The sequence below is a fragment of the Prinia subflava genome, chromosome 26 (assembly GCF_021018805.1).
Source record: "Prinia subflava isolate CZ2003 ecotype Zambia chromosome 26, Cam_Psub_1.2, whole genome shotgun sequence".
Taxonomy (NCBI): domain Eukaryota; kingdom Metazoa; phylum Chordata; class Aves; order Passeriformes; family Cisticolidae; genus Prinia; species Prinia subflava.
In genome coordinates this window covers 1,589,974-1,606,013 of record NC_086272.1, presented here as the reverse complement: position 1 = coordinate 1,606,013, position 16,040 = coordinate 1,589,974, and the positions used below count along the sequence as shown (strand labels likewise).

Sequence of the window (16,040 nt, the reverse complement as noted above, 5' to 3'; positions counted from 1 at the left end):
CCCGTGTCAATCAGTCCGGTTAAAATTAACTCTTTACCTCTCAGAGACACCTTACACCTGCACGTAGGACGTTCAGGAGTTATGCGCTGGGTCCAAAAAATTTGTGGTACCCCCGTTGAACCAAACCCGCCTCCCCTCTGATTAGCTATCGGGGGTGTGGATAAGGGGGCTGCTGGAAAAGGTACAAGCTGGGCTATTTTGGTCCCTGCTGGGACCACGCAGGGGGGCTGTGGGGTCCAAGCCATGATTTTTATTTCCCCAACCGTGTCAGAATCAATAACTCCTGGCAAAACAAATAATCCTGTTACTGAGGTAGAAGATCTACCTAAAAGCAAAGCATGGTGACCTGGTAGCAAAGGTCCGTAAATTCCTGTGGGGAGACAAAACACTGAGGAATTGGTCAACGTTACTGTATCACGGGTTGAAATGTCCAATCCGGCGCTCCCTGGGGTTGCTGGACGTAGGTCGGAGATGGTCCGGCGGGCAGGGCCTGCGCTGGCTGGAAGCTGAAGGTTGGCTCTGGCTGTGACAGCTGCTGGGTTGGCTGTGGGACTTGTGTCTTCACGCGTCCCCGTCCCATGCTGTGAGATGATTTGCTGTAAAAGCTGGCCATTTGGTGAAACTTGAAGAGGCATTGATTAGCGAAATAAAGGCAAGGTCTCTGTCTTTAAGGGCTTTCTTTTTTATCTGTAACCAATTGTTATGCCTATTTGAAGCGAGTCAGTCCGGATCATTTTCGGGGCCGGGGTCGAATGGCTTTCTGTCACTGTTAAAGTCAGAGTCCCCATAAGCAGTTAGCGTTCGGCGGCTCTGGGGTCGCTGGTGGGATCCCGGTGGGGGTGCAGCTGGCGGCTGGGCTTTATCTTTGGCGTTCGTCGGGGAGGGGGTGCGGACGGGGGACGGGGAGCGGGACCTGGGCAGGTTTCGGTCTGGCACGGCCTCCGGGGCCGTCTCCGCGGTAGCCTCGCAGGCTGCCTCGCTCCCCCCCTCTTTTTTAACCGCTTCCATGACCGCCCTCCATGCAGGAAGCAGGCGCAGCTCTGGCTCGTGGCCAGGCAGCGTAGCCAGGTCGTAGAGCTTTACGCCGACCTTGTCCCAGTAGCAGAGAGTAAGAACAGAGGAAGGGGTGGTATCGGGGAACATGCGTGACACCCATCGTAGGAGCGACTTAAGGTCCTGCTTAAGAATGGGGGATCTATGCTTGCTCAGCAAGCGCTGGATGGTTTTCTTAACGTCTCTTCCGTCGGACATGACCTGTCCCATACCTTGAGTTCCCTGGCTCACCTGTCACGTCCGGCGTACAGATGATTGTAGGCCCAAACACGGTTCTTTCACCGCCACGATCAGTTCCAGGGGCGTCGCCAATTGCCAGCAGACCGCCGGTTCTTCTCCTCACACGGGGCACCAATTATGGCGATTGATGAGAGACGGGAAGACTGATTCGGTGATCAGAATTCGATTTTACTCAGGTTTTCCAAAAGCTTATATACTATTTCAGACAGGTTAATCATTTCTACTACAATAATCAGGTTAAAAATCACACAGAAAACTCATGCATTTTACAACAACTCTTTGCTTGCAGAAGTTGATTGAATCTTCTCTCTTCCCATAAGCAGGTGTAATCCCATCTCCTGTAATTTTCACAGTTCTGTTTGTTCCTGCCATGGCATCTTGGTTATCAAACCAGATATGCTAATCAAGTCTGTTTGACTCTCTGTCTTGTGTATTCCCAGAGAACACCACAGGATCACTGTGGCCCCTTGGTTCCATGGAACACCACAGGATCACTGTGGCCGCCTTGGATCCATGGAACACCACAGGATCACTGTGGCCCCCTTGGTTCCATGGAACACCACAGGATCACTGTGACCCCCTTGGTCCCATGGAACACCACAGGATCACTGTGACCCCCTTGGTTCCATGGAACACCACAGGATCACTGTGGCCCCCTTGGTCACACAAGCCCTGCAGTGTCCCCATGGCCCTGGGTTCCACCAGCCCACGCAGGGTCACAGTGGTCTCCAGAGGAAGGAAAGCACCGAGTCCCAGTGTTTCAGAGACAGATGAGACACAGCCACCAGAGGCCAAGGCCAGCCACAACCATCTGTCCAGGCAGGTTTGTCTGGGAGCAGCCCTTGGATATTGGGGATTTGGAATGTGGAATCCCACTTTCAGCCATTTGTGCCTGGATGAGCTGGATGAGTCTTTTCCATGAAAAGGAAAGCATGGAGCTCCAGTGTTTGGAAGGCAGGTGAGAGCTGGCCCTCAGGAGGCCAGACCAGCCAGACCTGACAGTACTGGTGGCTTTTGTCTGAGAGCAATCCCTGGAGCAATGGAATTTGGGAGGTGGAATCCCAGTTTTGGCCATGGGTGCCCTGTCAAGAAGGATGGGTTTTTTCCATATGAAAGAAAAGCACGAAGTCCAAGAGGTTTGGAAGATGAGAGGTGGCCACAGTAAGTGAGGGCAGCCACACCTGTCTGTCATGGCAACTTCTGTCTTGGAACAATCCTTGGATATATGGAATTTGGGAGATGGATTCTCAATATTGGCCATGGGAACTTGGACATGGAAGATGTTTAATTCCATAGGAGGAAAAGCACAAAGCCCCAGTGTTTTGAAGGCAGATGAGAGGTGGCCCCTGGGAGGCCAAGCCAGGCAGATCTGTCTTTTCCAGAAGGTTTGATCTGATAACAATCCTTGGATATACTGAAATTTGGAAGTGGAATCTTCTGGATTTTGATCATGGACACCTGGAATGACGGTTCTTTTCCATGGCAAGGAAAGGGTGGAGCCCCAATGTTTTGAAGGCAGATCAGAGGTGGCTCCCAGGAGGCCAAGGCCAGCAAGACTTGTCTGTCCTTGCAGCTCTTCCCTGGGAGCAATCCTTGGATAGAATCTGGGGGCTAAAATCCCGATTTTGACCATAGGCTCGTGGACGAGAATGACAGTCCTTTTCCATAGGAAGAAAAGCACAGAGCCCCAGTGGTTTGGTGGTAGATCACCAGAGGAGATCTGGTGGCCAGACATGGCCCCCAGGAGGCCAAGCCAGACAGACTTTTCCCTCCTGGAAGCTTTTGGCTGGAAGAATTCTTTGGATAAACAGAATTTTCGAGGCCAAATCCCATTTTTGGCCATGGGTCCCTGGAAGAGAAGGACAGTTCTTTGTCACAGGAAGGAAGTCATGGATCCCCAGAGGTCCAGGGGCAGATGAGAAGCGACCTTCGACATTCCATGGTCAGCTGGAGCTGTCAGGCAGTCCACCCACTAAGCACAAATGATCCTGGGAGACTCCATCCTTGATCCACCCCCAGGACAGGTTTGAGGATAAAGCCTTGCGGGAGCCCACCAGGTGCAGAGAATTTTTCCTCTCCCAAGCAGCAGAGGAGCAGAGAAGCAAGCTGGCAAGCCCCAGTAACAGTGTCGAAGGAGAAAAAAAACAAGAGGAAAAAAGCAAAAGACCAAAACCACAGGGCAACAAGACCTCAAAGCAGATGCGCTGTGCCACGTGGCCACTGAGTCAATGGCCCCAACCAGAAGGAAGAGCAGCCCCCGGCCCCCAACCCCTGCAGGACCCCGGGCTGCCCCTCCACCCATTGCAGCACTCCCAGAGGCAGGGAGGGGAGGCAGTGACCATTCCTGGTACAAAACAAAAAACAACCCAAAATGGTGATGGGTTATGAACCATCCCCAGGACAGTTCCATGAGGCTGCCCTGTGTCACAAGGGGCACTGGGTTATACAAGAGCTGGCAATGCCCCAGTGGCACCTGTGTCCCAGGAGACCCCACTCTGCCCAAGTAGAGCCTTGCATCCATGGGATTCCACGTTGTCACAGTGGTCTGCTGAGCTCATGGGGCTGTGCTGTGTCACAGCGGGCACTGAGTTCCACGTGCCCTGGCACTCTCCAAGTGGCTCCTGGCTTCCATCAGGCCCCGCTGTGTTTGCAGCTGGCACTTGGCTCCCCAAGATGTCATTGTGTCACTGTGGTCTCCTGGGTGTCATGAGGCCCCGCTGTGTTGATGCCTTATAGAACCCAGAAATAAAGTAACACCCTTTGGAGATAATATTATAGAGGAGGTAACAGAAAGGCTGATCTTTATTGGAGGCCTCCAAGGGGAGATACAGAAAATGTCCACAAAACGCCCAACCCCCCCATGAAGTCAATACAGTTTTATAAGTTTAGCAGATTAGCATATTTGACAGAAGTCACCAATTAGGAGCACAGGTGGTGAGGCATGACAAAGTTCCTTGGCAAGAGTCACTCTACCCCTGACTGGACACTTTAGGCACAGCAAGGAAGGAAAGCATCAACACAACCAAACCAAATCCAGCAATCAAACCACAAACAAACCGAGAACTGTCCCTCTGTGTGTGTGTGACAAGAGGACAGTGAGGGCAAGGATAAAAGGAACATGGCCTAAAAGCTGAACAGAGCTCAAACTAACAGGACTTAGCTTCTACCTTAACCTTAACTTACACCTTACACAATTTAACAAAAGAACAGCACTGAACAGTATTTTTCCTAAGCTATAACCTATGATGTAAACATTTACACAGAAATAGTACCCAGCTTATAAATTATATTAAACCTGGAATATGGTAAGGCACTTTACAAAGCACTGACTCAGAAAACGCTAAACCCTACAACTTCAAGTTATCCATATATTGAGAAGAGGAAGTCAGGAGAAGAGAGAGAGAGACATCCACAGCCAGGACCTTGGATCCAGCCCATCTCAGCTGCTGTGAGCTCCGGGGCCGTGGGACGTGTCAGTGTCACAGCCGTGTCACAGCCTCACCTGCTCTGGTCCCTCTCACAGGTGGGGTTTTGGGGGTGCCAGGGGCTTGGCAGCCACTTTGGGGCTGGCCCAGAGGCTGCAGTGGCTGGGGCTGGGGCAGTGACTGTCCCACCTATGCAGAACTTGTCCTGGGCCCCCAAACACACTCTGGAGATATCTGGAGCCTTTCATCATTTCTCTGCTCTCCAGCACCGAGGCAATGGACTCTGGCTGCAGCTCTGAGCTCGTGCCCAAAGCAACCACTCCTGGCAATGGGGCTCCATGGAGCTGCTCTCAGGAATCCCCTGCCAAGAATTGGGGAGTGCCCCCAAACCGCCTCAGAAACCTGGGATGCACCAAAATGCCTTCAGGAATGTGGAATACCCAAAAACTCCCTCAGGAATGGGTTCCCTCTCCCTTCATCATTCCCAGCCTTCGGCTTTCTCATTCCAGATTTCACCACACCCTCCCAATCCCCAACCAAAGCCATCCCACCTCTCCTGGACATCAGGACCCCCTTCCCAAGACATATTTCCCCCATCCCACCCCTCCCAAACCCCATCCCACCCATCCCGTTCCACCCAATGCCCATCTCACCCCTCCTGATTTGCAGCACACTTCACCAAAGTCCTTCCAACCCCGTTCCACCCTGAGGGGCTGTTGAAATCAAGTAATTTTGGGGTGGGATTGAATAGGTTTCAGTGGCATTGAGTGGTTTTGAGGTAACAGATCAAACCTTCTCATCTCTTTGAGTGCCAAGAAATGGAGAAAATGACACCAAATACCCCCAAACCCCTAAATCCTACCAAGTATCCCCCTGAATCCCAGATCCCCTCGAAAAACTAGCAAAAAGTGAGGCTTTAGATGCCTTTGATGAATTTGTTCATTTTTATCCCAATTTTGTCTGTTTTAAAGGGATGAAGAGGAATCAAAAGAATATTAGGGACCACCAAACAAAAGGACCACCAGCCCAGTGTCTCCCCAGTGCAGATCACAGGGAATGTGGGTCATCAGGGCTCTGCCCAACGTGATCCCCTGATGCAGGATAGAGTTGAAGCAGCACACAAAGCTCTCCCCACAGTCGAGTCACTCACAGGGCTTCCCTTACCAGTGCCTCTGTCGGTGCCTGGTCAAGGGAGAGCTGTGGGTGAAGCTCTTCCTGCACTGGGGACACTCACAGGGCCTCTCTCCGGTGTGGATGCGCTGGTGGGTGACGAGGTGGGAGTTGTTCTTGAAGCCCTTCCTGCAGACAGGACAGCAGAAGTGCTTCTCCTCTGTGTGAATCCACTGGTTCTAGAGGAGATGTGAGCTGGTCTGAAACCTCTTCCCACATTCAGAACACTCATAGGGCCTCTCCCTGGTGTGGATCATCTGGTACTGGATCAGGGTGTTGCTGCAGCTGAAGCTCTTCCCACACTCCAAGCACTTGTGGGGCTTCTCCCCATCATGAAGCTGCTCATGCACCACCAGCTCAGAGCCCTGGCTGAAGCTCTGTCCACCTTCCTGGCACTGGGTGGGTCTTTCCTCCTCTGAGCACCCTGAGATGGGTTTGGAGCCCCTCCTCCTGCGGGATCTCTGTGACTTTTCTTCCCCGTTGCATTCCTGCACCATGGAGCCGCTGAAAACAGCCTCTTCCATGACGTTCTGCCGTGGGGATTTGTCCTCCCTTGTCTCTGTCCTCAGCTCTTTGTCCAGGGGAGGAAGCACAAGGAGTGGATGGGATTTGCCTCCGTGACAGAGGGAAGGGCAAGGAGATCCCCCCAGTGCATCCCCGGCAGGACGGCGTCGGCAGCGGGGTTGTCCTGCAGCCGGGGCCAGGCTGGGCTGGGAGATGGAGCAGGAGAGAGGGGCAAAGGGGCACTGACTTCCTCCTCACCTGCCTGGCTGTCCCTGGCCATCTTCCTCTTCCTTGCAGCTGCCTTCTCCATCTGGTCAAGGTCTGGGAGTGGGAAATTCTGCTTTGGGGAAAAATACAATGTATGAGCACATTGGGTTGGGGGGTTCCTCCTGCCCAAGTCCATCTCTAGAAGTCACTGGGCTTCTGGTGCCCATATAAACCTCCAAAACACAAAGATTCATTTCTCCAAAATAACCAAGTGACCAAGGTTCAGCAAAAACACCCAACCATGAGTTTCTTCTCTCTCATCTCTCCACTTTGGAGTCCTGGAGATCCCCCTGTCAGTGTTGCCCCGGGTCAAGTTTGTATTGGTGTTGGCCCTCTCTGGGCTGCTGTGGCTCCTGAGAATCCAGGAGGTTCCCCTTCTCTGGGCTCAGCACTATCCAGGGTCCCTCTTTCAGAGTCCTGGGGTACCCATGGGTCCCCCTTGTCCTTGCTCCCAACCTGTCCAGGCTTCTGGAACACCCCCAGCTCTCGCACTGCCCGTTTCTGCTCCCCCCATTCCCGGGTTTGCCTCCCAGCGCTGCTGGTACCGGGCGATCCCCACGTGTCTCTGGGCTGACAATGCAGCCCCTGAGCCGGGCAGAGCAAGCCCCACCACGGGGGGACCCTGCATGCCCCGCTCCCTGGGCAGCCGCGCCCAGCCCCGGGCACAGAGCTCCGCCAGCCCCCGCCGCCCCCTCCCCAGGGCCCCGGGGACCCCCGCAGCCGGGGCCGGGTCTGAGCGAGGCGGCCCCCGAGCCCGGCTGCGTGGCCAGGGGGGCACGGGGAGCCCGGGGCCTCTGTGCCAACGCTTCCCCCGCTCTCCCTCAGCCTTTGCCCGGCCCAGCCCGGCCCCCCGAGCCCCAACTGGCCCCGCACGGCCACGGCCGGGCCGCTCCGCTCCCCTGCGAGCCACACGGACCCACCTGCGCCGGGGCCCACGGGCCACCGAGAGCTCCCCGGGCCGCCCGGGCCTGGGCCCCGAGCACAGAGCTCTGCCCGGGGGGCTCCCGGCCCAAGGCGGCGGCTCCGGGCCCGGGCGGCCGCTCCCGGCTCCCACAGCCCGCCCGGGGCCGCCCTGCCCGTGCCGGGGCTGCGCCAGCGCTCCCCGCACCCAAGGGGGTTCAAACTGCCGGGGGCATCTCACAAAAAAACATTGCCCGTATCCCCTCCCAAAACAATAAAATCCCAACCAGCCATCAACCCCCACAAAAAATAATCCACAAACAAACCCACAAACTAACCCCTTCCACCCTGCCCTCCTGCGCCTTCGCAGGGACCCCGACCCCGCGGGAATGCCCCCGGGCCGGGACAAAAAGCTGCTCCCCTGGAGGCGCTTTGAACACCCACCCGCGGCCCGGCCCTGGCACACGGCTCCCGGCAGCTGCCCCGCTGTCCCAGCCGGGCCTTTGCAGCAGGGAGGCTCTGCGGGACCCCCGGGCTGTGCCCCCTCCCAGGCCCTGCCCGCCCCGGGGCTGACCTTCAGCCCGGGCTCTCTCGCTGTCCCGGCTCCTGCAGAGTCCCCGCTCGCAGTTCCTTGGGCCCCTGGGCTCTCCTCTGGGGGTTGGGGAACAGCCGACAATGAAACCTTGCTCTGTAAAGGAATCATTTTGGTGCTCTCTAGAAAGGCCAAAACTGAAACTTTGTTCCTTTTGCCTGGGTGCAGAGACCATCAGGGCATTTTCTGCACAGAGTTCTAGCCCCCAGCTTTTGTTGAAGGAGCTACCTACCAATGTGACGCTGCCAGGAGCCTGTCCTTGCTGTCACCTGCTGTGGCTGGGCATGAACAGAGCTCCTGCCCTTGCATTTCCAGCTGCTGTGCAACCAAAGCTGAGGGATCTGCAGCTGCCTGAATGCAAAAACTGCAACATGAGCCACTCTCAAGGGGGAAATCTCCCCCTGCTGTGCCAGCCCATGGCAATGCTGCCATTCTCTGCTGTTGCTGGGGCGCTCTTGGGTCTGGCTGAGCAGGAAAGGTGACCCTGAGCCAGGAGATTTCTTTGGCTGCAGCAAAGCCTTGGAATGCAAAGACCTTCCTGATGCTGTGCCCTGGGCCAGGATGGAATGAGCCACCAGAGCTGAGCCTAAATTTCTTACCGAATTCACAGAATGACTGGGTAGGATGAGACCTTCAAGAGCATCAAATCCAACCCATGCCCCAAACACCTCAGCTTAACCTGGGTTAGTGCCCTGAGTGCCTCATCCAATCTTTTTTTAAACACATCCAGGGATGGTGACTCCACCACCTCCCCAGGCAGACCATTCCAATACTTTATCACTCTCTCTGTGAAAAACTTCTTCCTAATATCCATCCTGTATTTCCCTTGGGGCAGCTGAAGACTGTGTCCTTTTGTTGTGTCAGCTGCTGTCTGGAGAAAGAGACCAAACCCCACCTAACTACAGCTACCCTTCAGGGAATTGTAGAGAGCGATTAGGTCACCTCTGAGTCTCCTTTTCTCCAGGCGAAACAACCACAGCTCCCTCAGCCGTTCTTAACAGGGTTTTTGTTCCAAGCCCCTCACCAGCCTTGTTGCCCTCTCCTGGACGTGCTCAAGCGTCTCAATGTCCTTCCTAAACTGGGGGCCCAGAACTGGACACGGCACTCGAGGTGCGGCCTCACCAGTGCCGAGTACAGGAGAAGAAACACTGCCCTGCTCCTGCTGGCCACGCCATTCCTGATCCAGGCCAGGAGCCATTGGCCTTCTTGCCCACCTGCCCACACTGCTGCCTCATGTCCAGCCTGCTGTCCAGCAGTGCCCCAGGTCCCCTTCCCTGGCTGCTGTCCAGCCACTCTCTTGCCAGCCTAGAGTGCTGCAGGAAGTTTTTGTGGCCAAAATGCAGGACTCAGCACTTGCACTTATTAAACTTCATCCTATTGGACTCTGCCCATCCATCCAGTCATTCCAGGTCTCTCTGCAGAGCCCTCCTACCCTCCAACAGATGGACACACGGTCCAAGCTTAGTGTCAGCTGCAAATTTACTAATGAAAGACTCAATCCCCTCATCCATGTCGTCAATAAAAATATTGAACAGAACTGGCCCCAGCACAGACCCCAGGGGAACACCACTGGTGCCACCAGCTGGATGCAGAACCTTCACCACCACTCTCTGGGCCCAGCCATGCAGGCAGTTCTTAACCCAGCACAGAGTGCTCCTGTCCAAGCTGTGGGCTGCCAGCTTTTCCAGGAGTGTGCTGTGGGAGACAGTGTCCAAGGCCTTGCTGAAATCCAGGTACACAACATCCACTGCCTTTCCCGCACCCACCTGGCGGGTCACCTGGTCATAAACGGAGACCAGGTTGGTCAAACACGACCTTCTGTTCTTAAACCCGTGCTGGCCGGGTCTGATAGCCTGGCCATCCTGTAGGTGCTGTGTGATGACACTCAGTATAAACTGCTGCAGTACCCTACTGGGTACTGAGTTCAGGCTGACTTGAGTTGTGGGATAAGGATTTACAATTCAAACTGTAAAGCAGGTATGTTTTATTTCCATCTGGGACACAAGGGGGATTTTCCACCATACCTGCGTACCTGGTTGAGACAGGTTTAAGGTTTAAATACACTCAGATCCCACAAAACAACCCCTCCCTCCCCACCCATTCTCTGCCCACTCTCCGCCTCCTTGCACTTCCTATTATAATTAGTCTTCTCTGGTGCCACATCTGGTGGCTGCAGGCTGGGGTCTTCTGATGAAGTAAGAGGTCTTCCTCAGTTGTTCACTGTTTGACCTCTGCCTCTGGGCAGGTGCAGTGAAGGTTTGGCTAACTCCCAGGTCACTTTGTCCTGGCCAAATCCACGAGCCTGGTTCTTTCTGATTTCTTAAGCCACAGGTTCTGCTTTATGGGGTTTTCACTATACCTAAGTCTTGCTTTACTGAGTTTTCACAATATACACAATATACATCTTATCTCTATGGCCTTTACCTAGCAACTAAATCCTCATGTGTTCTGTTACAAGTCGTGTTTCTGCTTTTACAGGATTGCTAAATAAGCTGTATATTTCTGCTTCCCCTCCATCTGCTTAAGCACATTAAATGCTTCTAAATATCTGAATTTTAGATATGTTTCCCATATCAAACTGGCCTATAATTACCAGGATCCTCCTTTCTACCCTTCTGGTGTAGGGGTCACACAACACATTGGCCAACCTCCAGTCCTCTGGAACCTCACCAGTGAGCCAGGACTGTTGGGAAATGATGGAGAGTGGCTTCACAAGCTCATCTGCCAGCTCCCTCAACACCCTGGGCTGGATCCCATCTGGGCCCATGGATTTTGAACATCCAAGTGGCTCAGCAGTTCTCTGACTGCCTCCTCCTGGATAACAGGGGCACCATTCTGCTCCCTGACACCATCTACCAGCCCAGGAGGGCAGCTGTCCTGAGGACAAGCCGTCTTCGCCTCATCTGCAGTTCCTAAGTTCCCTCCCACATCCAGTAGAGAACAAAGGTTGGTCCTACCCTTCCTTTTGCCATTAATTTATTTGTAAAAACATGTTTTATTATCCTTTACAAAAGTTGTCAAAACGACTTCAAACTGAGCTTTGGCCTCCCTAATATTTTTTTTCCTACATGTTCCCTTAAATACTTCCTGAAAGGCCTGACCCTCCTTCCAAAAATTATACATCCTCTTTTTATTCCTAAGTTCCTTTGAAATCTCCTTGCCCATCCAGGCTGGACGTTTGCCTTGTCAGCTCATCTTTCAGCACACAGGGACAGTCTGTTCCTGTGCCCTCAAGATCTCTGCATTGAAGCACACCCACCTTTCCTGGACTCCTCTGTTTTTAAGGGTTCCTTCCCAAGGAACTCTCTGAATAAGTCTCCTAAAACGGCCAAAGTCTGCCCTCCAGAAGTCCAATGTAAAAATCTTTTTGATGTCCCTCCTGAATTCACCACATATTGAGAACTCTGTAATTTCATGATCCCTGTGCCCCAAGCAGCCTCCAAGCACCACATCCCCCACCAGCCTTTCTCTATTTGCAAACAACAGGTCGAACATAGTCCCTCCCCTGCTGGCCTCACTCACCCGCTGTCACAAAAAGTTCTCCTCCATCCACTCCAAAACCTTCCTGCACTGCCTCTTTGCCGCTGTACTGAGTTCCCAGCAGATGTCTGGTAGGTTAAAGTCACCTACGAGAACAAGGGCTGGTGATCCTGAAACATTCTCCAGCTTCTTAGAGAAGAAGTTGTCCACCTCTTCTTCCTGCTTGGGTGGACGATAACAGACTCCCAGTAGGTACCCCTGGGAGCCTGTCCTGTTTGCTTTGGGTAGAACAGGAACAATGAAAACCTTCCCAATGGCACAACTCCCCAGCCCACATGGGGAAAGGAAAGAAAAAGTTGTCAAGTTCTCAAAACCTTTCTCCTGCTTTGCTGCAAGACTCCTGCTTCACACATGTTGTGGAAAGTCAAGAGAAGCTGCATGGGTGGGATATCTTGTGACAGATGGTGCAACTTGTTCTCCAGGAAAGGTTCTTGGAAAGAGCAGACAGGACTGTGGAGAAGATTCTGGGAAAGCTGAAACAGCTTTTCGGAAATGAAATGAAATGAAAGTGGAAAGAAACAACCCAAGATATTTTCCTCTGTTTATTTCTCTGTCCCACTTTCCATCTTAAACTACTTCATCTCATTAATTCTAAATGGGTCTCACCTCTGACATCCAAGACTTGGCAAGATTTAGACACTGTAAAATACCATGAGCTACATCCAGTTTGCCTTCCCGTTTTTCTTGGAAAGCAATGCCGGAGACACAAGTGCAGTGCTTGGGTCAGGTTCAAATTCTGCATTCAGGGAATGTGCTGTGACAGTGTCTGACCCTCAGCAGGGACAATGCACAGCAGCAGCCAAGGGGACTCCTCTGTCACTGTGCAGGAGTCAAGACTGGGCCCTGACTGAAAACGGCGAAGTTCCCGTGTTTGGACAGGCTCAGGGGCTGCCCCGGGGAGTGCAGGGCTCGGTGCGAGGCAGAGGGGGCAACGGAAAAAACTGACAAGGGGACAAACGGCCCTGGAGCTTCAGTTGCAGCAGCAGCAGCGGCAGCAGCGGCAGCAGCGGCAGCAGCAGAGAAGAAAAAAGCGGCTTTGTTGACAAACCCGTGCTTCCCCTCTCCCACAGTCCCGCAGCCTCTCCCTTTCCCAGTGTCCCCCTCCCAACCCAGTCTCCCTTTCCCCTGCTGGGCCGGGCCATGCCTCGGGCCCACCCCCGGCCCCGGGCGGGGCTGCCCCGTCCCTGCCCCCGGGCGTCCCGCCGCGGTCTCGCCTTCGCCCGGCTCTGGCAGTGCTGGAGATGGCGCTGCTGGGCGGGCATCAGTGCCTGGGGCTGGGGCAGCATTGCTGGCCTTTGGCTGCGCCTGTGCCGAGCCCAGCCCAGGCCCCGGCCCCGGCCCCGGCCCCGGCCCCGGCCCCGGCCCCGGCCCCGGCCCCGGCCCCAGCTCGTCCCTGGGCCCGCAGAGGACACAGGCGGCGCGGCCGCTCCCGCCGCCTCCACTGCGGCTTCCCCGGCCCAAGCTCCTCCGCTTGGCAGCGCGGCCGCTGGCCCTGAGCCGCTGCTGTCCCGTTGCCAGGAGCAAATGCCTGGGGATGCCCAGCCCGGGCCGCTCGAGGGGCGCTCGGGGGCCGTTCCTGGCCCCGGGCCGAGCGCTGACAGCCGCGTCTCGCCGGCAGGGAAGGCGCAGCAGGCCCTCCAGGAGCAGTACCGCCTGGGTTCGCTGCTGGGCCACGGCGGCTTCGGCAGCGTCTGGGCGGCCACACGGCTCTCAGACCGTGCCCCGGTGAGCGGCGGGGCCGGTGGTGGGTGCACGAGGAAGGGGCGCAGGAGGAGGAGGAGGGCGAAGGAGAAGGAGGCTGGGGCTGGGCAGGGCAGGCAGTGAGCTCAGCCTGCTGCTCCCCTTGGCTTGCAGGTGGCCATCAAAAGGGTGCCACGGAACCGTGTCCGGCATTGGGGTGAGCTGGTGAGTGAGCGGGGCCAGCAGGAGAAGCTGGGCCGTGCCGGGCGGGGATGAGCTGAGGCCTGGCAGGGTGGAAGCCGCCAGGACGCCTGGAGGGAGAGCGGGCGTGGGGCCAGCAAAGGGTGCAGAGCATCCCGGGCTGGCTGAGGGGTCCCTGACCCCTGGCACGGCCTCAGCCTCACTGACAACATTGTGCTCCTCCCACAGCCCAACGGCACCAGCGCACCACTGGAGATCGTGCTGCTGCACAAGGTCTCCACTGGCTTCCCTGGTGTCGTCCAGCTGCTGGAGTGGCTGGAGCTCCCCAAAGACATCATTATCATCATGGAGCGCCCGGAGCGTTCTCAGGACCTCCAGCATTTCATTCGGGCACGGCGGTTCCTGTGCGAGGAGGTGGCGCGGGAGCTGTTCCGCCAGGTGCTGGAGGCCGTGCGGCACTGCACCAGCTGCGGGGTCCTGCACCGCGACCTCAAGCCAGGGAACATCCTGCTTGACCTGACCACCGGGCAGGCCAAATTGATTGATTTTGGCTGTGGCACCTACCTACAAGACACAGCCTATACTCACTTTGCAGGTGAGCCCTCGCAGGGGTGTGCTCCCCATTGCAGACATCTCCTGGCCCAACATCTCACAGCCCAGCCTGGGTGTGGCACTGGGGTTCCCCCCTTTCCCTGCCACTCATGGCACTGAGTCTTCAGCCCAGTTGCTTTTGAACACAAGTGGGTGGGGGGACCAGCTTCCAGCCCTGCTGGCAGCCTTTGCCAGCCACTCTGCCTGGGACTGGGGCTGGGGCTGGGGCAGCCAGCCCAACAGAAGCACCCGTGGGTGGGGGTGGCTGAGAGGGGAGCCAGAACATGTGCACCAGCCAGTTTGGTGTGCAGGTGAGAAAGGGCTTGGACTGCTGTGATTGCCTGGTTTGCTTTGGGTTCATAATGGTTTTTGGGGCAATGCAGGCAGGGACGAGTAAGGCATGGTTTTTCCCCAGCACTGAGTGGGTTTTGCTTGTCATGGTTGGGCCTTGCCAGGGCTTCCACTGCCACCTTCCAACACCAGTGGCTTCTTTTCCAACCCTAAGTTTGTACACAAGTCCCAGGTGCTGGCCAGAGGGCAGCAGGTCACACCACGTGCCACTGGGGCAGCCCCTGCACGCCCAGGGATGCTGGGGCCAGGCTCTGGGAGCAGCAGCATCCCCCTGATGAACTCCATCTGTATTCCATAGGAACACCGTCATACAGCCCCCCGGAATGGAACCAGTTTGGCTGGTACTATGGACAGCCAGCTACCGTCTGGTCCCTGGGCATCCTGCTGCACCAGATGGTGTGTGGGGAGCACCCTTTCAGGAGGGGCCACAAGATCAGCTGGGACCATCAGCTCTCGCTGCCACCACGGCTCTCTCAAGGTGAATCCTCATCTCTGGGCACGGGGGAAATGCCAGTGCTGGGAGACAGCAGTGGGCTCTGGCAGCTGCTGAGGAGGTGGCACGTGTCCTGCTGTCCTGCTTTCCTCCAAACCAGGGAATTCCTGGGAAAGTTTAGGCCCAGCTCTGAGCAAATGCAGCATGGCCTGAGAATGGGAACAGTGGGACAGACAGGAGCCTTCTCCAACTGACCGGCGGTTTCTGGTTTCTCTCGCCAGAGTGCCAAGATGTCATCCGGCGGTGTTTATCCATGCTGGATGTGGACCGGCCTTCAGTAGAAGACCTGTTGTGTCATCCCTGGATGCAGGATAGTCATCTGCCATAGAAGAAGGGAGAGAGCCACAGAAACAGCGATGCAGGGCCCTGGTAAGTTCCAGCTCCACACATGCCTTGGCAATCAGAAGCAAAGGACCCAGACTTTTTTGTCCTGCCTGTGTCACTGCACAGGGGTCATCAGATGGGAACACACAGCCCCTGTGCTGGAGCTGAGCTGCTCTGCCCAGCACTGCTGGCTGCCATCCCAGCTGCTTTGGCTTGTCCTGGGTCACTGCCAGCTGGGGCCCTGGGCAGAACACTGACAGCCTGGTCTCACCCCCAGGGAAAGAGAAGCAGCCCCTGGAGAAGCTGTGCCAGGTGGGGCTGCTGCTGCTGGAGACAGCCAGGACAACATCAAGGATGAAAACCTCTTCCTCGACCAGGCCACCACAAAGCTGAAGATGATGGACTTTGATTCTGGCACCTTCTTCAAAGCCAGGCTCCACAGTGAATTTGCAGATGAGTGCACACACAGGGGGATGCTCCCAGATTTGGGCATTGCACAGGCTGGCCGGGAAACAAAGGTTCCCCCTTTTGCTGGAATGGAAGCAACTGATTTTTCAGTGGGCTGCCAAGCTGCATTTTGGCAGGGCTGGGGGGCATGAGCTGGGGTGGGTGTGAAATGGGTGTGGGGTCCTGGCCCTGCCAACCACCCCCAGTATCCACTGTGCCTTTTCCCTCATTTTCCCTTTTTGTCTGTAGTCTATTTTCGTTA

At 55.7% G+C, this 16,040-nt stretch overlaps 1 protein-coding gene and 1 pseudogene across 1 annotated transcript; one reads left to right on the top strand and one right to left on the bottom strand.

Annotated features, from left to right (window-relative positions):
- LOC134562182 (zinc finger protein 345-like) overlaps positions 1 to 16,040 on the bottom strand; it is a 79,122-nt pseudogene that overhangs the window by 25,942 nt on the left and 37,140 nt on the right.
- LOC134562151 (serine/threonine-protein kinase pim-1-like) lies at positions 8,235 to 15,335 on the top strand. The gene is made up of 6 exons (XM_063419576.1): positions 8,235 to 8,249; positions 12,805 to 13,416; positions 13,546 to 13,596; positions 13,801 to 14,167; positions 14,813 to 14,992; positions 15,229 to 15,335. Exons 1-6 carry the CDS (start codon positions 8,235 to 8,237, stop codon positions 15,333 to 15,335), a joined length of 1,332 nt encoding a protein of 443 aa, XP_063275646.1.